Genomic DNA, 27,482 nt, shown 5'->3' on the forward strand with positions numbered 1-27,482 from the left:
TGTTTATCTGAGTTGGGGTTTCACTGTATACTTTGGCTATCATCGAATTTTTTTTTTAATATTTATTTATTTATTATGTATACAATATTCTGTCTGTGTGTATACCTGAAGGCCAGAAGAGGGCACCAGACCCCATTACAGATGGTTGTGAGCCACCATGTGGTTGCTGGGAATTGAACTCAGAACCTTTGGAAGAGCAGGCAATGCTCTTAACCTCTGAGCCATCTCTCCAGCCCCATATCATCGAAATTTTTATGAAGATCATGCTGGCCTCGATCTCAGAGATCTACCTGCCTCTGCCTCCCCAAGTTCTGGGATTAAAGGCATGAACCACCACCACTTGGCTTCAGTTGCTTCCCATCCCCCCACCCCCACCCTTGTTTCTCTGGGTATCTCTGCCTGTTCTGGAACTCACTCTGTAGATCAGGCTGGTCTCACAGTCACGGAGGTCCACCTGCCTCTGCCTCCCTGAGTGTTGGAATTAAAGGCGTGCGCCACCACCACCGCCTATCTTGTGGTTGCTATTTTAAGGGCTGGGGAATCTAGCCTGAGTTCAGTCCCCAGCCCTGTGGAGGAAGCCACCATTCTATGATTCTGGTGAGATAGCAAGCTGGGACAAGGGTTAGAAACTGCCAGGTCATGGGGGCCTAAATCATCTGGAATTTTCCTAATTTTTTTTTCCGTTCATTTCAGGAGTCGGAAAATTCAGATCCGAAATATTCCACCTCAGCTCCGATGGGAAGTAAGTACTTGTGGAAGTGTCCAGTGGGGTGGAGTGCAGAGGCAGGGCAGGGACTGTGTCCTGCTGAGTTGGTGGACGCGACTAGAGAGGTGTCCCCTGGGTGTTGGGTGGGGTCTCATTTGTGCTCACTCATACTCTGGGCAAGAGGCATTATTAAGGAGGTAGAAGTGTTTTCCCGAGTTTTAGAATTCTGATGGCATAAGTCGGAGTCTGCTTTATAAAGTCCCTTAGCCCAGAGCCAGGGATATTTTTGCAAACCCTAGGGTTGCTATCGGCAGGAGTCTAAGGCGTTGGAACCTTAGGCTAAATGTGATCCAAATGTCTAGTTCCTGTTGGTGTCCCAGAGCTTTAGGGCTAGGGGTGTCCGGGCCCTGGGGTACTCAGCCTTCTTCTACTTCTCCAGGTGCTGGACAGCCTGCTGGCCCAGTACGGTACGGTGGAGAACTGTGAACAAGGTAAGACCAGGTCAACTGATGAGGGAGTGTGCAAGGACTTGAATTGCTTCAGCATCAGGCTGTTCTGTGATCAGATCCACTGGGAAGATCCAGACAGAGTGGGCGTACGGGAGATAATGCTGGACATCCAGCCCCAGCACGTTCCCTGCTGTGTGTGGAACCATGGCAGGCAGTCTGGACTCTTCTCTCTGGCTGTCCTGAAACTTTCTGGCCTTTGCTCAGTGTGGGATTAAAGATGTGGACTACCACACCTGACTTCATCACCTTTTTTGTTGAGGAGTCTGAGTCCCAGGCTAACAGGAATCACAGTATTTCAGTAGAAGTTTAAAAATGGGAATTTGTAGGGGCTGGGTGCATTTAGTCCCAGCTATTGAGAGGCAGGGGCAGGAGAATCTCTAGGTTTGGCCTAATTATGAAGCTCCTGGATTAGATGGAGAGACCTTTTTTCCTTTTTCTTTCTTTTTTTCTTTTTTAAACTAGAACTAGCTCTGTTTTCCAGTCTGGTCTTGAACTCAGATCCACCTGCCTCTGCCTCCCTAATACTGGGATTAATGGCGTGTGCCACCACGCCTGACTGAGACCTCGCCTTTTACTAGAAAAAAAAATAAAATTCCTGGGTGTGGTAGTATAACCTCTAATCCCTGCTGGATGCAAAACTTTCCTGAGTGTAGCCTTGTCTACAGAGTGAGTTCCAAGACAACTAGGGCTACACAGGGAGACTCTGTCTTGGCAAAGCAGCATAAAATAAAAGGAGCTTGGGCAGGGAGTGGGGGAGAGTGCTGGAGAGATGGTTCAAATGACTAAGAGCACTGGCTGCCGTTCTAGAGGACCCGGCTTTGATTTCTAACACCCAAAGGCAGCCCATAGCGATCTAATCCCACTTCCAGAGGAACTGAAAAGTCTTTACATCAACTGGGCAGTGGTGGCTGGTGGCGCACAACCTTAATCCGAGCACCTGAGGATCAGAGACAGGCGGATCTCTTGAGTTTCTACAAAGCGAGTTCCAAAACAGCTATGGCTATCCAGAGAAGCCCAAAAAACTCAAAAAAAAAAAAAAAAAAAAAGAAACAACAACAAAAAAAAACCTCTGACCCTTACCCCCCCAAATAAACAGGGTTTATTCACTAATAGTTTGTATAGGCAAAATCTTTTGACAGGTGTGCCCACAGAGGGAAGTGTAATAGGAATTCTAGGCCATACAAATTAGCCATGATTTTGAGGGTCCTCTGTTTCTAGGAGTGTAACCTCTTGCAGAGAAAATGGGCTTGGGATGTTTGGTTGGACATAGGGTTGTTGTTAGGCTTTTTTTTTTTAAACCAACACATAAGAGCATTGCATGTTAATGGATGCCATGTGATGCATGTATGTATCATGTTCTGCTTAAATCAGTGAAGCATGAGTCTCCTCACTTTGTCATTTCTTTGAGAAGATGCAGAATCTTGCAGCTCACTGAAATACATGATGCAGTGTGGTCTGTGGCCGTCACACCACGCAGAGAAGCATCCTGGACTCAGTCTCCTGTCCACCAGTCAGCCCCTCCCTTCCCTGTTACTTCCCCACCTTCTATTCTGAGTTCAATGGGATTACCATTCCTCATCCCAGTATTTTTATCTTTTCCCCATTTCTTCTCCTTCCTCCCCTTTCCTTTCCATTCTCCCCGTCTGCCTTCACATTCCTGAGAGTGTGTGGTTGGTGACTTATCCCTTAGAACCTGGCTTGTTTAATTTAATCTAGTCACAGATGACGGGATTTGAGTTTTTTTTTAAATATTTCTTATGGTTTATTTTTATTTAACTTTATTTTATGTGCATTGGTGTGAAGGTGTCAGATCCCCTGGAACTGGATCTTCAGACAATTGTGTGCTGCCATGTGGGTGCTGGGAATTGAACCCCGGTCCTCTGGAAGAACAGTCAGTGCTCTTAACCGCTGAGCCATCTCTCCAGCCCCGGGATTTGAGTTTTTTTTTTTTTTTTTTTTTTTTTTTTTTTTTTTTTGGTTTTTCGAGACAGAGTTTCTCTGTAGCTTTGGAGGGGATTTGAGTTTTTTATGACTAAAAAATATTCCAGTCTGTGGGGTCAGGGAGGGTGCGTGAGCAAGTGCCCCCTGTGGCTGCTTTAGGTCGGTGCATTTCTTCCTTGCGACTAGTGCTGCAGCCCACTTTTGGAGATCTTAAAGGAGCAGCGATGGCTCTGTCTGGGTATAAATATTCATATCTAAATTCTTTGTGGGAAGGGGCAAGCAGTGTGTGCTGACAGATGATTACAGGCGTGGCCTGCTCAGCAGTGAAGTGCCGTTTTCTCTGCTCTAATCCTCTGACTTGTCTTTCATCTTAAATGCCAGAACGTAGTGGGATTTGCTGAGAGCTATTGCCCAGTCCTGCTTTCAAATGAACTCCTGAGTTAGACACACCTGGGGGGCTCCACTGAGCAGGCAGTCAGCTGCCACTGAAAGGAATAGGCTCCTTCAGGTTGGCACCTTAATCTGTCCCTGGAACCCACATGACTGATAGAGAGAGCTGACTCCCTCTGACTTCCACATCTGAACACACACACCACACAACAATTTAAAATAGTTGGAAGGATCCCACAGATCTGCTCAAGGCTTTCACCAGCCCAAGCTGGCCTTAGACACGATCCTGCTTAGGGATTGCAGGTCTCCACCACCACACCTAGCTCAAATGTATGGTTTCTTTTTAAGGCAGAGCCTTGCTATGTAGTCCTGGCTGGCCTCACGCTCACTATTGGCCCAGGTTGCCCAGGAGATCCGACCATCCTTATCTTCTCAGTTTGCTGGGATTACTAGTGCGTTCTGCTGCACCAGCTTTAAATGTCGGTTACTGGTTTATTTGAAAAAGACTGTCTCTCTGTAGCCCAGGCTGGCCTATTTTACAGTGTAGCGAAGGCTGGTCTTGAATCATGACAGTCAGTATTCCTGCTTCAGCCTTCTGAGTGCTGGAATTGCAGGCATGCATGGCCATGCTCAGCTTCAAACATCACTTTCTTTTTAAAATTTTTTAAAAGTTTTATTTACTTATTTTAGTTTATCTGAGACAGGGTCACACTATGTAGCTATGGCTGGCCTGGAACTTGCATGTAGACCAGGCTGGACTTGAAAACATAGATTATACCTGCCTCTGCCTCCTGGAGCCGGGAGGGAATGAGCTGGGACTGAAGCTCTAAGAGGGGAGCAAGTGCTCTTCACTGCTCGGTTCTCCTTATCAGATAAGAGCCCCCTTATTTTAAAAAAAATTTTTTTGCATTTATTGTGCTTGTGTTTGTGCACATAATATACATGGGATGGCCACCTTATGGAGGTCAGATGACAGCTTGGGGCCCAGAGGTGGGACTCGGGTTCTCACCCATGCCAGCAGGTGCCTGTTTTCTTTCCACTGAACCATTTCGGCAATCCCTTGTTTTTATTTTTACTTATTTTTTGAATTTATGTGTCTGGGTGTTTTGCCTCCACCTGTGTATCTGCACTGTGTGTGTGCAGTGTCTGAAGAGGGTAGAACCACTATGTGGGTTCTGGGATTGAACCATATCCTGGGGGCTCTTAGCCACTGAGGTAGCTTTTGAGACAAAGCCTTATCAGTCTCAAATGTCCATCTTTCTGCTTTCTCATTCTCTCTCTCCTTTTTAATGAAATAACACTTCCCATCACTGAAATGGGTTAGTTTTAGTCCTGCTGGTGAGTTCAAAGTTAGCCTTAGCTACCTAGTGAGATGCAAGCCAGTCTGAGCTATTGAGTAAGACATTGTTTCACAAAGTCAAAGGTTGAGGGGGGTTAGGTCAGTGTGCAAGGGTTCAACTTACAGTAACACAAAATTAATTTTAAAAAAAGGTAATCAACAAATCCAAGCTCTTGGATGGGTGGGATTCTTTCTTATGACCCATAACTATGGTGGCCCAGTGTCCCATGTCCACTCTTAGGGTGTTTAGAATGCGGGAGCCTGGAATTCCTTCTCTGGTAAAGGTGTCTTTGTGGATATGTAAACTTATAAAATGGACGTAGATAGTCCCAAGTCTCTCCAGCCATTGAGGGAAGGAGACTCAGGCCGTTTTCAACAGTTACCTCTGTAAATGGCTAACCTCACCCACTGGGTGTTGCCTTTTTGCTAATTGAACTTTCCAGGTAAGTTTGCCTCCAGAGTGGGAGTGAGTGTGGGGTGGGTGTTGGCCTTGCTACGCCATTGCTGCATCTGAAAGACGAAAGACTTGGCTAGCCTGGCTTCTTCGCTTGGCTTACGGTGTCTCTGGAGAAGGTCTCCTGCAGATTATTTTCACTTGTCTTTTGGGTATATTCTAAGCTCAGGGTAGTCCACTGCTACAAACAGGTTGGAGTTTGTTGGCAGAACTCTAACTCTGGTGGCCGGTTGTCTCTACAGTGAACACAGAAAGTGAGACGGCAGTGGTCAACGTCACCTACTCAAACCGGGAGCAGACCAGGCAGTGAGTACCTCTGCAGTGGAACTGGGGGTCTCTGAGGGGTGTTTGGAGTTGGGTAGGTCTAGGTGGGCTGGAATCCTCAGCTGGCTTCCGATGCCGGTTTAGCTGACCATAGGATCTCACAAAATCCTTGGACTAGGGGGAGAAGGTTGTCTCTGGGCACCCAGGATTGTAGTCCTATATGTGTCGACAGTGCCATCTTTTGGTTATGGGGGGAACTGCCTCCTTCAAAAAAAAAAGAAGGATCAAAGGTGTTTATTTTTTGATAATGATCTCCAGTTCACTTATTACATAGCCAAGGGCTATCCTGGTCTGATTTTCCTACCCCCTATTTCCTGAACATTGGGATTATAGGTGTGGATTGCTGCTTCTGGATCAAGTATGTAGTGCAGGATGGTTAGGAGCCCAGCTAACACCCCCTCCCAAGAGTCCTCATCACCATCGCCATGAGTCCCAGCCCCTCTGGATCAGACCACATGCTGTGTAACAGCTCTGATTGGCACAGGGTTTCCCTCCATTTTGTTAATTTATTTTCTTGCCTCAGCTCTTTCCAGTGGTCTTAAATGGAAAAGCAAGAGTGAAGCCTTGCTGCGTTGATGACTTTTCCCTTAGTATCTTCTCTCTTGTAGACTGGAAGGTTGCCTAGAGATGGTGCGGTGGCAGACAGGGTTATCTACCCGTCTTCAGTGTGGTCCCAGTGTATCCCAGCTGTGACCCAGTAGTTTCTTTGTGGAGCGAAGCACTGGATGTGATTAACATGGCTGGAGTGACCACTGAACTTCCTCTCTGTCCCCAGAGCCATTATGAAACTAAACGGCCATCAACTGGAGAACCATGCCCTGAAAGTCTCATACATACCTGATGAGCAGATAGCACAGGGCCCTGAGAATGGGCGCCGTGGAGGCTTTGGCTCTCGGGGCCAGCCCCGGCAAGGATCACCACTGGCAGCAGGCGCTCCGGCCAAGCAGCAGCAAGTTGACATCCCCCTCCGACTCTTGGTGCCCACGCAGTACGTAGGCGCTATCATTGGCAAGGAGGGCGCCACCATCCGCAACATTACAAAACAGACTCAGTCCAAGTGAGTACTGGGAAGGGAACAGTCCAGGACCTGAGAGGCCCTGGAAAGCAGCTGATTGGAGCATCAGCATCTCTCTCCTGGGAATTGTTGCTTGGGACTGGGTGGTCCCTGTTGACAGTATTACCTCTGTGGAGGTTGGGCAAATGAGATGGAATGGGTCCATACACTTTCAACAACAGAAAGAGTACCATAATTCCTCATAGCAAGTTGCTGCTCCAGGAAGTCCAGTCCTGTGAGTTGAGTCCCTCAGTCCTCAGGCATCCGTGATGGCGACCACAGCTTGGCTAAAGTCGCAGCCCTTTGGCATCGTCACAATTACCTTCTGTCTTACACTGTAGTACGGTCACCTGCTTCCCTTATCTTTGTTGACGATTGGTGCTTATGAGAAAGAACAGCTCAGGAAAATCTCTCATTTACTTGTAGTTGGGCAGTGTGTCTCCCTGATGCATTGTTTAAAAGGACACTAGGAGGGGAAAAGAACTTCCCGTGGGAGTGTTCGCACAAAACAGCTGTGAGGTGGACTGCATTGTCCTCTGCAGTCACCTGAAGGAGGCAGGCAGTACAACACCTGGCCATGATTTCCTGGCTCCATCTCTACTTTCCTGGTTCTATACTTGACAGACACCATTCCAAGGAAAGTAGATTCCCCTCTTTTTGGTTTTTGGTTTTTTCAAGATAGGGTTGGGAACCTGTCCTGGAACTAGCGATTGTAGACCAGGCTGGCCCTGGCCTTGAACTCACAGAGATCACCTGTCTCTGCCTCCCAAATTCTGGGATTAAAGGCGTGCACCACCATTGCCCAGCTGAAAGTGGATTCTCTATGCCTTTGATTGAGAAGAGGTGAGGAGTTGGTGTTATTAGAGACAAACTAACCAGCTCTTTCCTTGTGGTCCTCAGGATAGACGTTCATAGGAAGGAGAACGCGGGGGCCGCCGAGAAGGCCATCAGTGTGCATTCAACTCCTGAAGGCTGCTCCTCGGCCTGTAAGATGATCCTGGAGATAATGCACAAGGAGGCAAAGGACACCAAGACGTAAGATCCAAGCCCCAGGCTTCACATGTGCCAGGCAGACGCTCATCAGAGCCACACCCCAGCCTCTACTTGTAATTGTTAATAGCCATACAGAGTCACAAACTGCTAGAGATAAGATCTTCTTGTATAATCATCTAGAAATTTTATGTGCTCAGTGTTTCTATTTATGTTCATACAGTCATCTTCACACATTCTCTATGTCTCTGTCGCTTTCTCTCTCTCACGCTCCCTGCCCCTTAAAAGAGAGAGTAGGGTCTTGCACAGTCCAGGTTTGGAATTTGTGGTCTTGTTAATAGTTGTGCATCACCACAATATTTCCGTTGTTTGGGCTTTTTTTTTTTTTTTTTGGTCATTTTTCAAGATAGGGTTGTTCTTAAGATAGGGTTTCTTGTCCTGGAACTCACTCTGTAGACCAGACAGACTGCCCTCCTGCCTCTGCCTCCCAAGTGCTAGGATTGATTAAAGGTGTGCTTTTCTTTTCTTCCTTCCTTTTTCAAGACAATAGTTTCTAGCTCTAGAATTTAGTCTGTAGACTAGGCTAGCCTCAAACTCAGATATATGCCTGCCTCTGTCTTCTGAGTGCTGAATTAAAGGGATTTGCCACCCCATTCAACTCTGTTATTTTCTTGATGCAGCTTTATTGGATTCAATTAGTACAATAATGTTTGTTTATAGACATGTTGCCTAGGTTAGCCTAGAATTCCCGGGCTCAATGGATCCTCTAGCCTCAGTCTCGAGTGGCTGGGACTGTAGGCACATGCCACCATACCTGGCTTAATTGTGTATTGTTTCCCCTTCTTTTCTGCTCCCTCAGCCCCCTTCACCTTGGGAGTAGACAGCTCATTTAAATTACTGAGCTAAACTCTCAAAGCCTATTGCACTTGTTTTTCCTGTGTACAGTTTGGTGATTTCTCAGGTGTGCAGTTTTTGTTTCGATTTGTGTACGTCAGTACCTGTTGAAACCATGATCACAGTTAAGATAAAGCTTTGGCTCCCGCCGGGCGGCGGTGGCGCACGCCTTTAATCCCAGCACTCGGGAGGCAGAGGCAGGCGGATCTCTGTGAGTTCGAGACCAGCCTGGTCTACAAGAGCTAGCTCCAGGATAGGCTCCAAAGCTACAGAGAAACCCTGTCTCGAAAAACCAAAAAAAAAAAAAAAAAAAAAAAAAAAAAAAAAAAAGCTTTGGCTCCCAAACTTCATCCTGCCTTCCACAGCCCATCCTCACTGACCATTTCTGTTTGTAGAACATTCATCTACTGAGTTTTCTAGTCTTCTGATACTTGATTGGTGGGTCTTCCTGGGTTTGTCAGTTGAGAATAATCCCATCATGTTTGAATCTTTGTTGATGTTATTGACTGGTCTGTCCCCTATTTTCTCTTCAGGGCAGATGAGGTTCCCCTGAAGATCCTGGCCCATAATAACTTTGTGGGGCGACTCATTGGCAAGGAAGGCAGGAACTTGAAGAAGGTGGAGCAAGACACAGAAACAAAGATCACCATCTCATCGTAAGGCTTTCACTGGTTCCCTTTTCAGAAATGGTGAGCACAGGGCCTGGGGTACCAGGGAATTTCATCACTGAGCCTTTTAAATTGGGCACTGCTTCTGCTGGCCTAAGGCAAATCGAAGATGTGATGGGATCCTTTTCTACCTCTCAAAGGTTGGAGCACCCCTCCCTCCTCTTGGCACAGTCTACCTCAGGGCATCTCCAGGAAAGCCTGCTGCAGCTAGGGTGTGGGCTTTAGGTTTCTGCCACTGTGCATGGTACACAAACCTTGGTCCATTTTAGGTTGGGTGCGCTGGTCTGTCTCTGGAGAACCAGTGAAAGGCACGGGCTAGCTATTTGTAAGCACCCTGCCTCTCCATCCTTTTAGAGACTGACCTGTTTGTAGAGTACCTCTTCTGCAGAAGAGCACCAGGGGCCACCTGTAGTCATCCTGCGTGTCTGGGGACCACACCTGTCACAGAAGGTTTTGTTCTTGGTTGTCCAGTCCTTGCCCCAGCTACCTGAGGCTGGAGATAAGCCTGAGGCTGGCCCTGTAACTCAGCTGGTTCCAGCCCTGCATTGCCCACGGCTTAACCTTGCCCTGCTCTCCTGCCAGGCTCCAGGATCTCACCCTGTATAACCCTGAGAGGACCATCACTGTGAAGGGGGCCATTGAGAACTGCTGCAGGGCCGAGCAGGAGATCATGAAGAAAGTTCGAGAGGCCTACGAGAACGATGTCGCGGCCATGAGTGTGAGTGAGGGGGGCACCTTCCTGTCTTTGTTGCTGGGAGTTGAATGTCGGCCCAGGAGATGGGCAAAAGCCGTACCTCCAAACTATACCCCTGTCCCCTCTTCAGTCCCTTCTCTGAACTTAGCAAGGGCAGCAGCACTTTCTTATGCCTGTTTTCCCTACATGTATGTCAGGACACCATGTGCATCCCAGGTTCCCACCAAGGCCAGAAGAGGCTATCAGATTCCCTGGTGAAGTAGAATTACAAATGGCTGTGAGCCACCATGTGGGTGGTTGGAATTGAACCTGGGTCCTTTGGGAGAGTAGCCAGTGCCGTTAGCCACCGGGACACCTTTCCAGCCCCTCAGTTTGCGCTTTTAGACTTACTCATACACATCTCTGTTTTGGTGGCAGTGATGGTGCTGGAGATCAAGTCTTGTACATTGCAGGTAGACACTGCTGCCGGAAATGGGTAGCTGTATTCACTCAACAGGGCTCGTCATCTGCCTCCTGTGGTAGGGTTGAAGGCATAATCTTAGGTTTCATGAATTTCTATACCTTAGCCAATCTGATCTAGATACTGTGATCCTTTTCCAGTAAAAGTTGTGTACTGTAGCAGACAGAAGGGTCATAATTTCAGCCTTTTTTTTCCCCTTGAGACAGGACTTAACTGTGTAGGCTAGAACTGAATTCAGTTCTCTTACCTTGACCTACCAAGCGCTGAGTTTACTGGCATGTGCCACCACACCCAGCTCATAGGATTTTTATTTTTTTATTTTGTTTTATTTGTGGGGGGGGGGGCGCAGAGGAGAAAATCAAGTGTTCTGCTCTATCGCTCGTCCCTTTGTTCTATTCACACACAGTCATTTACTAATTAACAGCAAGACCCAGCAGTCCTGTCTCTGTCCCCCAAACCTCACCGGGCTAGCTAAAGATAGGATCATTTCCATGGGTGCTGGAATTCTCACTCTGTCCTCAGTGCTCCTATGCATGAGCCATTCCCGTCTCTATGATCTGATTTTGCTTGTCACCATCTCGTCTTGTTTCAGACACGGTCTAAGACAAGTTCCAGACTGGCTTGGAACTTGATAATAGAGCTAGCCTCTAACTTGCAGAGATCTATGCCTCTGTCTCCCAAGGCTGGGATTTTATTTTCACCATGCCCGGCCCCATCTTGGTTTTTCAAAGGAAACTCAGGATGATATACTTAGCAGAAAGGCTCGGAACTACTTGGGCCCCAGGAATCGAAAGTTGTCCCAGCTTCTCATGGAGGGTTATCACATTCTTAGTTATAAGCCTGTTTTGTTTCCATTAATGTGGCAGAAATAACTAGGGAGCCTGCTGGTTGTCTTCCTGCTTAAACATTGCAGTTTGGTCCAGTGAGGATATCTCCATGGCTCAAGAGAAACCACAGTGCCGGGCAGGTTTTTGTACAAAAGCAAATAACCCCGATGGGGACCTGATTTGCTCCGGTCATGCTGGCTCTTGTAAGTTAGCCAGAGCCACTACCAGGGCCCAGCAAGCCCCTCGGGAAGCTGACCTCATAGACATAGAGCAGGCGCACTCGGGATAAGGTCATGTAGCCTGCATGATAAGCTGTGGATACGCTGACCTGTGCCTCCGCTCTCTCCCCAGTTGCAGTCCCACCTCATCCCTGGTCTCAACCTGGCTGCTGTAGGGCTCTTCCCAGCCTCGTCCAGTGCCGTCCCACCACCTCCCAGTAGCGTCACCGGGGCTGCTCCCTATAGTTCCTTCATGGTAGGTGAAAGGATTTATTACCGGGGACCCATGGGAGTGCGGGGGTTTGGAACATCGACAAGATGACTTTTGTGTCCAGCATAGGAGCCAGCAGGAAAGTAGTCCAGCCAAGCGGTGGCAGTAGCTTTCCGTTGGATTTTTTATTTTTTTATTTTTTTATTTTATTTATTTATTTATTTATTTTTGCTTCACCTTAGCTGGAAGAGAGCTAAAAAGAGTTCCTGCTATCTTTCTGTGGCCCAGGGTGCAGTTGGATACCCACATATGTGGTTTTTTGTTTGTTTGTTTGAGCGTGGAGGGTGGAGGGGCTCCTGGGTCCTGCCTCGCTCCACTCCCTGGTCCTTTGGTAAGGATTCCTCTGTCCTGGTAGCAGGCTCCCGAGCAGGAGATGGTACAGGTGTTCATCCCTGCCCAGGCTGTGGGTGCCATCATCGGCAAGAAGGGACAGCACATCAAACAGCTCTCGCGGTTCGCCAGTGCCTCTATCAAGGTGATTTGCTCTGAGTTCTTCCAAGACTAGTATGGTCTCCAGCTCCCTTCACACTTTGGGGAATGAAAGCCCAGTCCCTTGTGGGTGTCTTCAGTACTTGAGGTTTGCAGGCTACATGAGAGATGGTATTACATAGACAGAAGGCTGAAATTGCCACAAAGTAGAATGAACCCCATCCCAGACCCATTCAAAACCGATCCCCCCACCCTTGCTGGACTCTAGCAGATCTCAGTTTCCTGGTGTGGGTTGTAGGAAGCAGGGGCGGTGTGTGTCTGTGCTGGTTGTCCTACCTCCCTGCATCCAGGATCCAGGAGAGCGAGGGGATTCTCCTCAGGAAACCAGTGCTGATCATCTCACACGTCCAGATTCATGGGTTTTCATTTAATGGCATTTAAAGCTTTGTGTTTCCCCCCTGGACCCCAAGAGATGTGTAACCACTACCTTCTCCTGCCTAGTCATCACATGACTCCCTGCCTCTTGGCAGCACTGCTAAGAGCCTCAGAGGGGCTGCTGGCTGAGAAGTCCCACTGAGGAATCATCTCTGAGGCAGGTCCTTCTGGCCAGCTGCCCATGCTGTCTTCGCAGGGCGCGTGTGCAGACAGGAACTTGGGTTTGAGGCTTTTTGTTCTCCTCCCCCTCTCAGAATGGGCAATGGGGAGGGAGCTAGAAGGGGTAGGGATGCCTTCCTCTGGAAGCACCCCATCTGACCAACCGTGTGTTTTATAGATAGCTCCACCGGAAACCCCTGACTCCAAAGTTCGAATGGTTATCATCACTGGACCCCCAGAGGCTCAGTTCAAGGTTTGATTTATATTGCTTTTCCACGATGGATACAGAGTAACTAAGGTTGGGAACTTAACACATGCAGGAAAAAGCCTGGGGCTGTCACGGCTTCTAGTCTTGTCTGCAGGATAGACAGCTGCAAAGCTGCTTTCAAAGCTCCATCAAGCTTAATCGCTGTCCATATCCACTTCCTTCCTCGCTTCCACATGCCCAGTCAGGAATGCGAGAGAAAGAAGGGAATCTGGGGCGTTGGCATTTGATGGCAGCTCCCCATCCCCTTTATGTCTGTGCTGCTCCTGCTTCACTTGATCTCTTTGAGGCTTGAGGCAGGGTACTTTCTAGGTACCCAGAGTTAGTTGTTGCCATTCACGGTTGTGATGCGTTAGTTATTGCCACATCTCATAAGTCGTCCCAGAACCTGTGTTTATTCGTGGGAAGAGATTAGGGCAGGGTCTCTGTATGTAACTCTAGCTGGCCCAGAACCAGTTCTGCAGACCACTTTGGCTATGAACTTGTAGTGATCCTCCTGCCTGTGTAGTGCTGGGATATTCATTTACTCATGGGTCATTAATCTGAAGGTCTCCAGCATTACAGGTAATCAGGGAACCATTGTAACCACCTGCTTTATAGCTGGCTGGTTCTCCTAGGTAGAGTTCTGGCCACTTGGGTGGGAAAGGCTGGAGTGGAGCCTAGGGCTTTTCACCCAGATATAGGACTGCTTTTAACCATGACCTCCTCTCCCTAGGCTCAGGGAAGAATCTACGGCAAATTAAAAGAAGAGAATTTCTTTGGTCCCAAGGAGGAGGTAAAGCTGGAGACCCACATACGCGTGCCAGCTTCAGCAGCTGGCCGGGTCATCGGCAAAGGCGGCAAAACGGTAAGCTCCGAGGGCTGAAGGCTCTAGGCTTGGCCTCTACAACCCACCCTTTGGTTTAGACATATAACTTTTACCCTTATTTGTCTATTGACTTGATTCTTCTTCCAGGCCCGGTGCCCTCACCTACTCTCTCCACCCTCCAGTCCAGTTGTTTTTTCTTTTCCTTTGGTGCTGCATCTTGAACTCAGGACCTTGTATATGCTAATCAAAGCATTCCCCCACTGAGTTGCCTTCCGCCCCCTGTACATTTCATTGCTTGTGCTCTGAGCTTCTCTGGCTGTCCCACCCTTAGGTGAATGAGCTGCAGAACCTGACTGCGGCCGAAGTGGTAGTGCCAAGAGACCAGACCCCGGATGAGAACGACCAAGTCATTGTTAAGATCATTGGGCATTTCTATGCCAGTCAGGTATGTACCATGCTCCCCTGCCTCCAGAGGACTCAGGAGCCAGGAGCAGAGAGGGGGCTCTCCAGCTTGATCTGTGTGACTTGCACAGGTCTCCTGCCTGCTCAGCGCTGGGCTGGGCTGGTTCAGGTTGAGGAGCGGATGTTTGCCTCTTTCACTCTTCAGTGGCTCCATGGGTAAAAGCGCTTATCACCAAGCATACACCCAAGCAGTCTCCGGTACCCATGTCACGGTAGCAGAGAACCAACTTCTGAAGATTATCCTCTAAATTAAATGTGCAAATGCATACAATTCAAAAGTTTAAAAAGTTATTAGTTTCCAAGTATATTATGTATGATATATAGTGATTGTAGTTATTAAGTATTCATAGTGTCCTTGGTTGTCCTGAAGCCCTTTTGCACTAGATAGGAAAAGCGTTCAACTTTGTTGATGGAATGGTGACTGTAAAACTCCTGGATCCTTCCTGCTCCCTCTTTACCCTCTGGCCTACCATGTGGATGAGGCTGACTCTCCACTCTCAGTTATTCTGCTTCAGCTTTCTTTTCTTTTTTACTTTTTTAAAAATATTTATTTATTATGTATAGAATATTCTGTCTGTGTGTATGCCTGCAGGCCAGAAGAGGGCACCAGACCCCATTATAGATGGTTGTGAGCCACCATGTGGTTGCTGGGAATTGAACTCAGGACCTTTGGAAGAGCAGGCAATGCTCTTAACCTCTGAGCCATCTCTCCAGCCCTCCTTTTTACTTTTTTAAAATTGTTTTTATTGCTATATTTTTCCCCACTCCCCTTTCCTTCCTCCCTTTTCCCCTTTGACTCTCCCCCTTGCTTCAACTCTCAGAAAGCTGGGGTTACATACGTGTCCCTGTACCTGGCTTTGCGTCATTTCTAACTCTTGCCCCTTTCCCACAAGTCACACTGGTGGCTCTGAAGCCAGGGAAGCAGCGCCCATCTCAGGTTCAAATTTGGTTGATCCTAAGCAAGGGGAGGAAGGGAATTGACGAAGGGGCTCTCTTTTCGGGGGAGGGTTGGTTTTTGTTTTTCGAGTTTCTCTGTGTAACCCTAGATGTCCTGGAACTTAGCTCTGTAGACCAGGCTGGCCTCCAGCTCACAGAGATCTGCTTGCCTCTGCCTCCCAAGTGCTGGGGTTAAAGGCCTGTGCCACCACTGCTTGGCAACAAAGGGCTTAAACCCTCTAACATCAGCTTAATGTTGCATCTTTATCAGTGAACTATGGCCCTAGGGACTGATGGCGTGTTTTGGATGAGACTCATGCTTTCAGCCCAGCTCCACAACACACCCTCTCTGCTGTGCCCCCTGGTGTTCGTAGCTTTCTACTAAGATCTTTGAGAAACAGTGAGAACCATGGGAATGATAGCTAAGATTTTTGCTGGACCCAGCATTGTCTCACAAGCTGTGTCTAGTAAATCCTTCAAGCCCCACAAGAACCCATTATTCAAATGAGGGAAAGGCCGTAAGAATGCCTTATGTCAATGCCAGGTGCATTGACACTGCATTTCAGCCAAAGAAGGCAGTGGAAATCTACGTGAAACCGTCAGTGCCAGTGAGCCCTCTTCCTCCCTCCCTCCTGCCCTTCATCGGATCTTTCCCGTTCAGTGGAGGCTGTAGAACTGCAGTTACCCTTTCTGTTGCTGGCATGCAAAGCCTCTCCTTGGAGGGCCTCATCCTCCCTCTCCTTGCCTGTTTTCAATGCAGATGGCTCAGCGGAAGATCCGAGACATCCTGGCTCAGGTTAAGCAACAGCACCAGAAGGGACAGAGCAACCAGGCCCAGGCACGGAGGAAGTGACCGACTGCCCCTTCCTGTCCCGATGGCTCCAGATCAGCAGGCAGGACGCGGAACTGGAGTGTGGAGGGCCAGTGAGCTCTTCCCAGCAGGCCTGAGAATGAGTGGGAATCAGGGGCTTTGGGCCTGGCTGGAGATCAGGTTTGCCCACTGTCTTGAGAAAAATGTTCCAGTGAGGAATCCTGATCTCTCGCCCCCAATTCAGCCAGGTGGCCACCAAGGCCTACCCCTTGGAATGCCGCCCTTGCAATTGTAGCTTGGGTTGCTTTTAAACGTGGATTGTTTGAGGAAGTTCTCCAGCCTCCATCAGGAAGATGGGTCGGCTCCCACTGGGGAAGAGAAATAAAATTTCCTTCAGGTTTTATTAAACCTCAAAGGACGGTTTGTTTCTTGACCCCATAATCTTTCCAACCTGACTTCTTGGTTATTTGATGAAAATTTCTCCCATCCTCAATGCCTTGACCAATATCTTGCCGCTTCCTGTATTCATTTACACTGTCCTAGCCTTGTTACTATGGGGTGTGGTGGGGGCTGGAACACAGCTTTGTTTACAATATTAATGCTGGAGAACACGTGATCCTCAACCAACCAGTGGGAACAGCAAGATAGAAGGAGAGAGAGATAATGATTAAGATATACTGATCCACGTTTAAAAGGAGTCCTTGGGCTGAGGATAGAGCCCAGTGGTCAGCATACTTGCCTGGCATGCATGTTCAAGGCCCTGGTTTCCATCCTTGGCATCACAAAAAGAAAAACATAGCACATCCTCGTGGGTGAGCTATTACATATCGCCATCTAGAAAAATTGGCACAACAGAAATTTCCCCTGGTCAGCTGGGGCTTCCCCACAAGATTCCCCATTACGTTTATGCCCATGTAACCCTGTGGGTCCTGCATGGTGCCCTGGTACACATGGATGGTACCGTGTACTCAGCAGGGTGAGGGCTAATCACTGTCCCTGATTCCTATCATTCTCAGGCGGATTTTATATTTTTTTTTTAAAAGTCTATTTTAATGATTGGATATATGAGCTCTGGGAAAGGGAGTGTGTGCTCCCTTTGATAACGTCTCAGTTCCATGGAGGAGTCGAGTGGCCCAAAGGTGCTCTCGCTCTGACCTGTGTGCTCTTACAAGGGCTGAGGCAGGCATTGTGGTCCCTGCCACGGCACTGTTTCCTTGTGGCAGTGGGACCTACAACCCAACCTTGAGCTCCTGATAAAGCTTAAAGTCCTTCACCTGGCAGACTTAGTCAATTGGAGAACATGCTTCTGTTTTTATTGTAGAGGAGTATTTAACTGACTGCTCACGGCTCCATGAATTGTCGATTGTTATTATGAAAGGCATGCCTGAGATCAAACTTTAGAATACCAGCAGCATTGTGCACAAAGGGGTGAACACACTTCATTTATTAATCTACCAGGCTCAATAAGATCCTGTTGGAAGTTTAGCCCTTAAGGAGGACAGTGACCATCTTTTAAGTGAGGCTAGGCCTCCCCTCCTAATACTGTACTGATTGTAATGCAGATTTGCCAGGTGATGCACTTTAGCTACCCTGGACAATACTATCAAGTGTGCTGGGAAGACAGGAAGGCCTCTCTGCAGAGCCCCCTCTTCCTGATAGGACAACAGTGACGCCACCGTGACGTGTGGGCGGAGTCAGGCAGTGCTGTGCTAAGTGAACTACCTCAAGGTGTGACGTTACCTCAGCAATGATTTCCTTTTGTTCCCCTAAACCCCGGGTTTTAATTTTCTTTTTTTTTTTCTTTTTGATTTTTTTTCTTTGCGGCTTGCTGATATTTTATATAAAAAAAGAAAAAGCAAAAGAGAAGCTGATAGTCTTGAATATTTTATTTTTTTAATGAAAAGAAAAAATGAGAAAGTTATGTTTCATAATTTCTTACATGAGCCAGTAACTCTTTAGGAGCTCTCTGGAGAACAGGCCCTGTGGGGAAAGGTGGGGACTGGGGGCTGGATCCAGGGGAGGAGTGGATAACCCCAAAGGGGTCCAGGGCCTTGAAGTAGGAGATAAAATCTAGCAGAGCTTGGACCCTTGGGGACCAAACAGCGGTGCCCACTAACCAGATGGCCTGTGGGCACCCCTCCCTCTCCTCCTGTGGTGGAACAGGGTCTCAGCTGAGTTTTCCCACCAGTGGTGCTGTTATTTTAAGATATTGCCTCCGTTTTATCGAGGAGAGAAAGAATAACTAAAAAATATAACTTTTTAAGAAAACCTGTATTTCTTAAAACATATGGGAGCCAAGATTCCGCTTATGGGAGAAAGACAAGGCCAGCCTCTCCCCTTCGAGAGACCGTCCTGGTTTCTCAATGCAGTGCTTTCCGTATTTATTTTTTGGTTATTGTTTCATTTCCATCCCACCTTGCTGTTCTTAGTCTGTATCATTCATAGACTGCTAGGCATGCAGGTCAGCAAGGACTGTCCTCCTCCACCTCCCTGTCTCCTTAGGTTCGTTTGGTTGGACCTGTTAGGTAGAAATTCTCGATTTAGGGTGGTAGACAGCCAAGAGGGGAAGGGAAGATGGCGAACATGATTGGGACAGAGTTTTGCTTTGGTATGATCTAACCACATGGCCCCTGTGACAGCCCCTCATAGCCCTCGAACCATCTGGTCCAAAGAGGAGAAGCAGGAAAGTCTTTTGGATGGTAACAGGCCTGTCCCAGACAAAGGGTCTCCCAACTTCCCGTCTGGCTCTACATGCTTCGTCTCCAAACGAAGCAAACAATGTTCAGACATCGGCCGTTTAGTGATTTAAAGTGGATTTCTTGCAGCAAGCATGCTTTGATACCGGCTCAAGTGATCATGGGTGGAGGGGGGAATCCCACAGTATCTGAAATGAGATTGTTGGGGTATTCCATTCCTTGGGGGCCTGCTCCCTTCACACTTTCAGCCCAAGTCCTCTTCCTTTGACTGATTGAGCCCCCAGAAGAGATCAGAAAGTATGGCAGGGACCTGAAAACTTACATGGATTGGGCAAAGTTCCCCTTGTGGCTGGACTTGTCCAGCAGGAAGATTGTGAAAGTTGGCTTACTAGAAAGATTGACTTGGGGTCAGAGGTCAGCGGAAAGGAGAAGCCTGGTCTGTCTAGGGTTCTGTGACCCGAGGGCCAGATCTTAGCCCCTTTGCCCTGCTCATCACCTCTTGCCCCCCATCCTAGGTAAGAAAGCAACTATTACAATAAGCACTTGGGAGATTTGGATGGTATTGAGAAAAGCAACTTAAACAAATGCTTCCACGTCCTAAGGTGTGTATAGAGAGGTGTATGTATGCGCCACACGTGTGTTTTTATGAAACGACCATCTTTTTAGGATTTTTTTCTTTTCAATTCTTTGAAACACATAGAAAGCCAAATGGTTTGATTCACTGACTTTAAAACTGTGCCTGCCGCTCACAGCGTGGGGGCTTAAACCACCTTTGGGGTCTGGTTGCCTTTGCAGTTGAGTTCTAGACTCAGTTGTTGAAGGGGATTGAGGCAGGAGAGAACCTAGTTGAGGACAGGGCAGTTGTGTGGCCTTGACTCCTCTCTGGTCCTTTCTGTTTCCCATTTTCTCCCTGAGCTCTCCACTCTTGGGGAAAACTCAAGCCTCACTGTTGGCTGGAGAGACCCCATGTAAAACCCAGAGGACACTGGAGCACGATGCTCCAGTTGGTTCTTTATGTCCGTTTTCCTTTGTGCCAAAGACAGACAGACAGACAGAGGCTGAGAGACTGTTTCTGAGACAAAAGCAGTGGCCGGCCATCTCTCTACATCTCCTAGGCCTGTCTGCAAGGGGGAGGGGCCTGGAGACAGTGTACACTAAAGACAAGGACCCACTCTTCTTAAGCTCCTGGGGAGTTCGGGAATGGTGCTTGCTAAGGGCTAGGGAGCAGGAAAAAAGGGGTCCTTTGACTCCCTGTTGCACTTTGGGGAAGGAGGGACTATTTCCTGCTCCTCGTGGGACTGCTTTCCCCTGTCCCCACTGAAGAGATGGCACCGTGGAATTCCCTTCAGGCCTGGCAGACTGGCAGTGAGGAGGGGCCTCAGTTAGCTCTCAAGGGTGCCTTCCCCTCCTCCCTTTCCAGACACCTCTGCCAAACTGGGAACCACCAGTGCTACTAACTACCTCAGCCCCAGAGGGCGCCAGGCCTAACTGAGCCCCCAGGTGGAGCTGGCTGGCGCCTTTAGGCAACTCTACTCCCCCTCTCTTGGGGTGAGGTCTCCTTTCCTTTCCCTGTTTGTGGGGGAGAGCCTAGTGGCTTTGCCATTCTAACCACACAACTGTTTTGCCTGTTTGTTGAAAGCCCAATAGAAGGAAAACAGCTCTGTCTGACAGGACATTGTAGGAAGATTGAAGAGAACTCCTCAACGCCAGGGGATGTAAAAGCCATTTTCCTTCCAGATACTCGATGGTTTAGGTGCAGCATGTTTCTCTCGTATTCAGACGTAGAGTAAAACCAGCCGAAACTCTCTGTTTCTTTCCTTTGGATACATCTCGGTGAGGGTACAGGATATGGGAGAGGCCACGCGCCCGAGGGGTCTGGTGTAGAGGTCAAAGCCTCGGTCCTGCATGGTCTGCGGGGCACCGTTGCTGATGGCCTCGGATGGTAGGATCTGGACTGACAGAAGAAGAGCCTTTGTTCTTCTGAAACAGCAGGAAGCTCCTGGAGCCCGTGTGTTTTCGTGGTCACAGATGATGAACGAACGCTACAGTGTGAGTGGATGAACTACCTCAGTCCTTACAGTGAGATTGGAGATAAGGCAGGGACTCATGCATGAGGGTATGAATCCCAGCCAGAAGAGAGTTGAGGCTTATGCCACAAAAGGTTTGTCTTGGGGATCGGGCAGGCCTGCCAGGGTCCCCACTCATATCGGTCGGGTTGGCAGGGTTCGTCATCACGTCCCGTATCCCCCTTTTCTGCTTTCCTCACCCATGCTTCACCCCTTTCGCTCCAGCTTGTCCTTCCCTCACTTGCTTTAGCTTGGGCGGACAAGCCAGTGAGGAAAGGAATGGGCTCTTCCCTTAAGAGAGCTGGCTGCAGGTGAGTTCTGGGTCTGCCTGGACTCCCTTGCTTGGCTCCTATGTTTGGAAGTCCCAGAACCAGGGCCTCTACTACAGGGTTTCTTGAGTGTCCTCTACCTCCACTGAGCTCCTTCTCCGTGCGGGGCAGTTGGCTCTGGGGGGAGAAGACATGGAGCGTGATCCTTTGCCCTGGGGCCCAGCCCAGTCTATCAGGCTTGCTCAGGCCATCTCTGTAGTGGGGATTCCACTGGGTGACCCAGCCCTCCCCACGCTCTAAGGACCTTCTAGAAGCCCCGTTTCACTTTTGTTTTTATCTACCTCTTAGCAAAACAATATAGAGAAACTAGGTAGTGGCAACTCAACTTGCTTAGCTTAGGGGGGAAAGGTTTTTTTTCCAGAGGAAAAAATATTACCTTAAAAATACTTTCCAAAAAATATTTTAAAAAATTAAAAACCAAAACAAAAAATTATTTTAACGGAGGGAGACAATTTTCAGTAACCAATGGATTAATTGCCTAAACAGTCTCCCCCCACCCCACCCCCAGTACATATGTGTCACTTTCTGGCAACCTTTCTAAGACGATGGGAGCTTCCCTAGTGTGCTCCTTGGCTTATCGTATCCCACCCATGGCTGCCAGTGAGACCCATATGTGCATCTGGTCACTAACTCTCCCAGCCAGGTGACTTAGACCGTGAGAAGGAACACTGGGTTGGGAGAGATGCGGTCCTGACTCAGTGTTCCCTCTTGGCAGGTGGCTAGGGACCACTGGTGACATTAATTACAGTTTTATGTGAACCACTGCTAGTGAGCTCATTCGAAATGAATTTAAGCAGATTATAAATTAGCATAATAAATAAACATCTTCTATAACCATTTGGAGTCTCCCTTCAGAATGTTGATTCTGGTCACTCAAACCAGAGTTAAGTCAAAAGAGCCTGCTCCCCTTAGGCAGAGTGGATTGATTGACAGGCAGTCCTGAGACAGGCTTCCCGGGAGGAGTTGATGCTTCTAGGTGGGAATCTGGGAGGGGTTGGAGGGCTGCTGCTTGTGACTGTTGTATTCGATAATCACAACTTTGAAAACTGTACTTTACCGGAACTCTGCCAGTGTCACATCCCTGAATTTGATTGTGCCCTCCTCCTACCCTTTTCTTGAAGCTGGGGGAGGTGGGCAACTGGCTCGGACTTGGCAAGTTTGTTGTTTCAATGAGTGAGCGCTCCGGGTTCCTTCCCGATGAATGTTGTTTCAGCCACAAAGCAAATTCATTCCATTGTTTCAATCTCAAAATAAAAGAAAACTTCTATTGAAAACCGAGTGTGTTTGTTCCTGGGAAGGGTTTTGGAGTCTGGGGGATGAGATGCCCAGAATGAGAGAACATCCTTTGGGTATGCCTGAGGTTGGTCCCCGGGGATTGCCTAGAGAGGAATGCCCCACAATTGTTAGTGTGGCCACAAGACATTAAAGGCAGGAGGAAGCTTAGAGCCCAGGTTGCCTCTGCTCCCTTATTACCATGAGGGACTGCTATGCTCTGCCATGCCCTGGCACTGATGACCCGAAATAGTGGGTCAAAATAGTTGTCATGTAGCTGGGCGGTGGTGGCACGTGCCCTTAATCCCAACACTGGAAGTAGAGATAGGTGGATCTCTGTGGGTTCGAGGCCAGCCTGGTCTACAAGTGCTAGTTCCAGGACAGGCTCCAAAGCTTGAGAGAAACCCTCTCAAAAAACAAAGTTGTCATGCATTGCCATAGAGGTAAAAGTAATTAATACTCTTAATTCATAATTCATGTAATATGGGATGACTTTCTTCAAGCCCCCCCCCCCTTTATTTTACTTAATAAGGTTTCTCTTCGTAGTTATCCTGGAACTCACTCTGTAGACCATGCTGGCCTCAAACTCAGAGATTATCTGCCGCTGCCCGAGGCTGGCTTTGTTTCTTGAGGCACATTCTCACTGTGTAGCCCAGGGTGGCCCTAAACTCTTAATCACCTGCCCTAGTCTCCAGTGCTGGCATTCCAGTTAGAGGAGTAACTTCACAGCTGGCCAGGTTCTGGGTACGAGCGAATCCACCTGTGAGCCACTTTGCTTTGGCTGCAGACCTGGTGTGCACTGTCGCCGCCTCGTGCTGCTCGCCGAAATCTGTCACTAGTCCCCTTTTCCGACTACAGTTGCCTTGTTTGGCAAGACCCAACAGAACTGATGCCAGAGAACGTCACTCCGAATCTATTTGGTTTCTACTGCCTGGGTTAGTCTCTGGGCTCACCCATCCGTCATCCACCACATCAGTCCAGTGGTTTGCAGCCCATTGACCCATGAGAGGGACTTGAAGGGAAGATGGACGACCTTTGTGTCGAAACCATGGATTTGCCTTGAAATCTGGGCTCCCATATTAAGATCTGTTGATCTGCTTACCCTGGAGCATGGCTTCCTGGTGTGGACATTGCTGATGGGTGGCAGGAGCCTTGTCCACTGACAGTTACAGGAATGCAATCTGTCATCCGTCTTTTCTGCCTCTGAAGCAGCCCTACTAAGTAGTCCTGGAACCTGCTATGTTCTCAAATGCTGGGGTTGCAGTTGTACCCCGCCACACCTGACTATTGTCTACCAAACCTTGGGGGCTGGAGTGATGGCTCAGAGGTTAAGATCACTGGCTGCTCTTCAGAGGTCCTGAGTTCAATTCTCAGCAACCACATGGTGGCTCACAACCATCTATGAGATCTGGTGCCCTCTTGTGGGCAGGCATGCATGCACACAGAACACTGTCTACATAATAAATTAATTAATTAAAAAATACATTATACTTTATTTTTAAAAACGTCCTAAGCTTACAAAATGAACTCCCAGGTCTGGAGGGCAGAGAGTTATCACCTGAGATACTGGCAAGAAAGGCCTAACACGGTGGTTCTCATCCTAACAATGGTTCTTATCCTCTGGGTTGAGACCACTTGGGGCAGGGGGAGTTGAGCTATACTTTCACAGGGGTCACCTAAAACCAAGAAAACATTTTTACGTTACAGTTCATAACAGTAGCAAAATTACAGTTGTGAAGTAGCAATGAAAAGATTTTCTGGTTGGGGGGTGAGCAAAGCTTGAGGAGCTGGATTTAAGAGAGCACTAGGAAGGTTGGAAACCATGGGCTTAACGGCACAGAAAAATCTTCCCCCACCCCAAGTAGGCCACATTTCAAGCAGTGAATAAGCATTCCAAGTAAGGTTGCTAGTGGTGCGCACCTTTAGTCCCAGCACTTGGGAGGCAAAGGCAGGTGGATCTCTTGAGTTCAAGGCCAGACTGTTCCAGGACAGCCAGAGTTTATTAGTGAGACCCTGCCTCAAAACAACAAACAAAAAACTATATCTGTATTTCTTGTGCATGAATATGTTAACCTGCATGTAATAAGTATGCACTACATGTGTGCCTGACACCCAGTGGCGTCAGAGGAGGTGTTGGATCCCCTGGAAATGGAATTTTAAGGATCTTTGTGAGTCACTGTGGATGCTGGGAATCAAAACTGGGCCCTCCAGAAGAGCAATAAGTGCTTTAAACCACTGAGTCATCTCTCTCCAGCCCCCAAGGTTTACGTGTGTGTATGTGTGGGGGGGCACTCGAGCATATGAATACAAGTACTCCCTGCAGCCCAGGAGCTTTGGATCTGCTGGGGCTGAAATCACAGGCAGCTATGAACTGTCTAATATGGATGCTGGGATCCGAACTCGGGTCTTTGTGAGAGTACAAGCTCTTAACCTCTGAACCATTTTGACAATGTTGTTATCCAGACAGGGTCTCTCTACATAGCCCTGGCTGTTCTGGAACTCAATATGTAGACCAGGCTGGCCTCAAGCTCACAGAAACCCTCTTGCCTTTGCCTCTCAGACTGGGATTAGAGGCGTGCACCACCACTCACAGACTAATTTATTATTTTTTTTAATTTTAATAAAACTTACACTCCAGGCAGCTGTTTGCACACGCCTTTAATCCCAGCACTGCAGAGGCTGAGGCAGGCCCATCTCTGAATCTGAGGCCAGTCTGGTCTATAGAGAGAGTTCCAGGACAGCCAAGGCTACATAGAGAAATGTTCTTGAATTAATTTACTTACTGTGCAGGGGGTAGGTGGGGTAAGTCAGAGGATGGTCTTTGGGGGTAGTTCTCCTGTGTGGCTCCTCGTGATTCAGCTCAGGCCATCAGCCTCAGCTGAAAGAACTGTTCTCTGCTGAGCCATCTGGCCAACGCCTTTTACTCTTTCCTCTGCTGTATAGCTGGGAAATTAAAAGGGGTCCAGCAGGCAGTGGTGGCGCACGCCTTTAATCCCAGCGCTCAGGAGGCAGAGGCAGGTGGATCTCGGTGAGTTCAAGACCAGCCTGCTCTGTTGAGTTCCAGGACCGCCAGTGCTACACAGAGAAATAATCTCAAAAGAAAAAAAAAATTGCCAGCAGCAGTTTGTCCTTTAGGAGCTGTGGTTCCCTGCCCATGAGGAGCTTAGACTCTTATGGGAGGGGCAGCTATGGAAGCCTTTGAGTATCCCCAGGTGCCAGTGGAGCGCTGTGCAGAGTGAGTAATCACTTGGAGCAGACGGGTTAGAAAAACTGGGAGTAGGCAAAAGGATGCTGAGGTAGGAAGAAAGGCTTCTGTCTGATGAGCAAGGCTGGGCAGGAGGAGGAGAGAAATACCCATATTGAATGGAAAGTACATAGGACCAGAGAGGGGGCTACTGTGGAGGGAAATTGTATATCTATTGCTCTCACTGTTAGTAAAAAGCTGATTGGCTGTGCTGGGCTGTGGTGGCACACGCCTTTAATCCCAGCACTCGGGAGACAGAGGCAGGCAGATTTCTGTGAGTTCGAAGCCAGCCTAGTATACAAGAACTAGTTTCAGGACAGGCTCCAAAGCTACAGAGAAAACCCTGCCTTGAAACGCTTCCCCGCCCCCAAAAAAAAAAAAAAAAAAAAAAGGCTAGGCAGGATTTTGGGGGCAGAGAAAATGCTGGGAAGAAGGGGGGTGGAGTTAGAGGAGTCACCAATGAGACAAGGAGAGGAAACAGGAAGTGCAAGATGAAAGAGAGGTAATGCCACACGGCAGAATGTAGATTAATATAAATAGGTTCGTTTAAGTTGTAAGAGCTAATTAGTAATATGCCTGAGCTATCAGCCGAGCTTTTATAATTAAGTTTTTGTATGGTTATTTGGGAGCAACTTCTGAGACACAGAAGCTGCCTACTAGGAAGATTCTTGAAGGTCTTGCGTTCTAGGCTGTTGGGTCTTCATGAAATACTGGTAGGTGGTACTGGAGTTGGGTTCATAAAGAGGCTGTGGCATCTAGAGGGTTAACAGGAGTCAATGGAGACCTGAACAGGAAAGACAGTGTCAGTGGGATTTTCAGACAGGAGATGGAAACCAAAGATAGTTCTAGATACGGAACACGTTGAGACTTCTTTGTACAACGTGATATTTTGTTTGTAATCTGACAAATAAAGGTTGCGTGAAGATCAGAGTACAGAGCTAAGCCACTAGTTGGCCATAGGCCCAAGCAGGGTGGCACACACCTTTAACCCCAGCACTAGGGAGGTGGAGACAGAAGTGATATGGCTGAGTGGAGAGAGGAATACAAGGTGGGAGGAGACAGGAGCTCAGGTGCAGTCCGAGGATGCGGTCTGAGGTTTGATAGACGTTCGGTCTAAGGATTCGTAGAGACGGGATCCGCTCTGAACATTGGTAGAGGTAAGAACTCTCTAGTGGCTGGCTGTTCTGCTTCTCTGATCTTGCAGCATCTCACTCCAGGTTTTTATTATTAAGGACAATTAGAACTCCTGCTGTTCTTCATAGGGTGGCCATGCCTCATAAACTTTCCGCATCAGGAAAACAAGTTTATGTGAAGCACGAATAATAAAAAGCCAGAGACAGATATAGGAATTCAACCTGAAGATCAGAAAAGCAGGGCTGCCCAGCCATGCGAGAACTCTTTTCTCTAAGAGGTCCTCAGACTGGAAGAGAATGAGTTCCTGTCTCGGCGCAGCTTATATTCCTCTCTAGTGCTGGCTGTGTGCCACCACTGCCTGGTCTATAAGGCTGGGTTTGACTCTTTGATCTTCAGGCAAGCTTTTGTTTCTATTTTTGTTTTTGTTTTTTTGAGACACGGCCACTCTGCTATGTAGCTTAGGCCGTCTAACAAGCTCCTATAAATGTACTTCTTAAGGCTGCTTTGATTGCATGCCACAGTATCTTGACAAAATATCTTCATTCTGAACTTTCAGTCATTGTTTCTGATTTGCATAGTAAAGGTAAATTAACAGAGAACCTATACTTCCAAAGAGAACTCTTGTCTTGGGGAGGGGAGAAAAAAATGAAAAAGTACCGGACTCTAGCTCTGCTAGGACCCACCTAAAAGGGGAAAG

At 48.1% G+C, this 27,482-nt stretch overlaps 1 protein-coding gene across 3 annotated transcripts in view; it reads left to right on the top strand.

Annotated features, from left to right (window-relative positions):
- Igf2bp1 (insulin like growth factor 2 mRNA binding protein 1) overlaps nucleotides 1–16,086 on the top strand; it is a 40,614-nt gene extending 24,528 nt beyond the window's left edge. The window contains exons 3-15 of one of the 3 annotated variants that reach the window (XM_038327452.1): nucleotides 694–742; nucleotides 1,146–1,197; nucleotides 5,582–5,645; nucleotides 6,439–6,720; nucleotides 7,618–7,752; nucleotides 9,135–9,257; nucleotides 9,852–9,987; nucleotides 11,602–11,724; nucleotides 12,095–12,214; nucleotides 12,941–13,015; nucleotides 13,743–13,874; nucleotides 14,167–14,280; nucleotides 15,994–16,086. In XM_038327452.1, coding sequence (XP_038183380.1) covers nucleotides 694–742; nucleotides 1,146–1,197; nucleotides 5,582–5,645; nucleotides 6,439–6,720; nucleotides 7,618–7,752; nucleotides 9,135–9,257; nucleotides 9,852–9,987; nucleotides 11,602–11,724; nucleotides 12,095–12,214; nucleotides 12,941–13,015; nucleotides 13,743–13,874; nucleotides 14,167–14,280; nucleotides 15,994–16,086 — 1,498 coding nt within the window. The remainder of the gene's footprint in view (nucleotides 1–693; nucleotides 743–1,145; nucleotides 1,198–5,581; nucleotides 5,646–6,438; nucleotides 6,721–7,617; nucleotides 7,753–9,134; nucleotides 9,258–9,851; nucleotides 9,988–11,601; nucleotides 11,725–12,094; nucleotides 12,215–12,940; nucleotides 13,016–13,742; nucleotides 13,875–14,166; nucleotides 14,281–15,993) is intronic. The other 2 variants (XM_038327453.1, XM_038327454.1) reach the window with 2 other exon arrangements.
- Nucleotides 16,087–27,482: the final 11,396 nt, after the last annotated feature.

This window comes from Arvicola amphibius, chromosome 4, assembly GCF_903992535.2.
Source record: "Arvicola amphibius chromosome 4, mArvAmp1.2, whole genome shotgun sequence".
In the NCBI taxonomy this organism is placed as follows: domain Eukaryota; kingdom Metazoa; phylum Chordata; class Mammalia; order Rodentia; family Cricetidae; genus Arvicola; species Arvicola amphibius.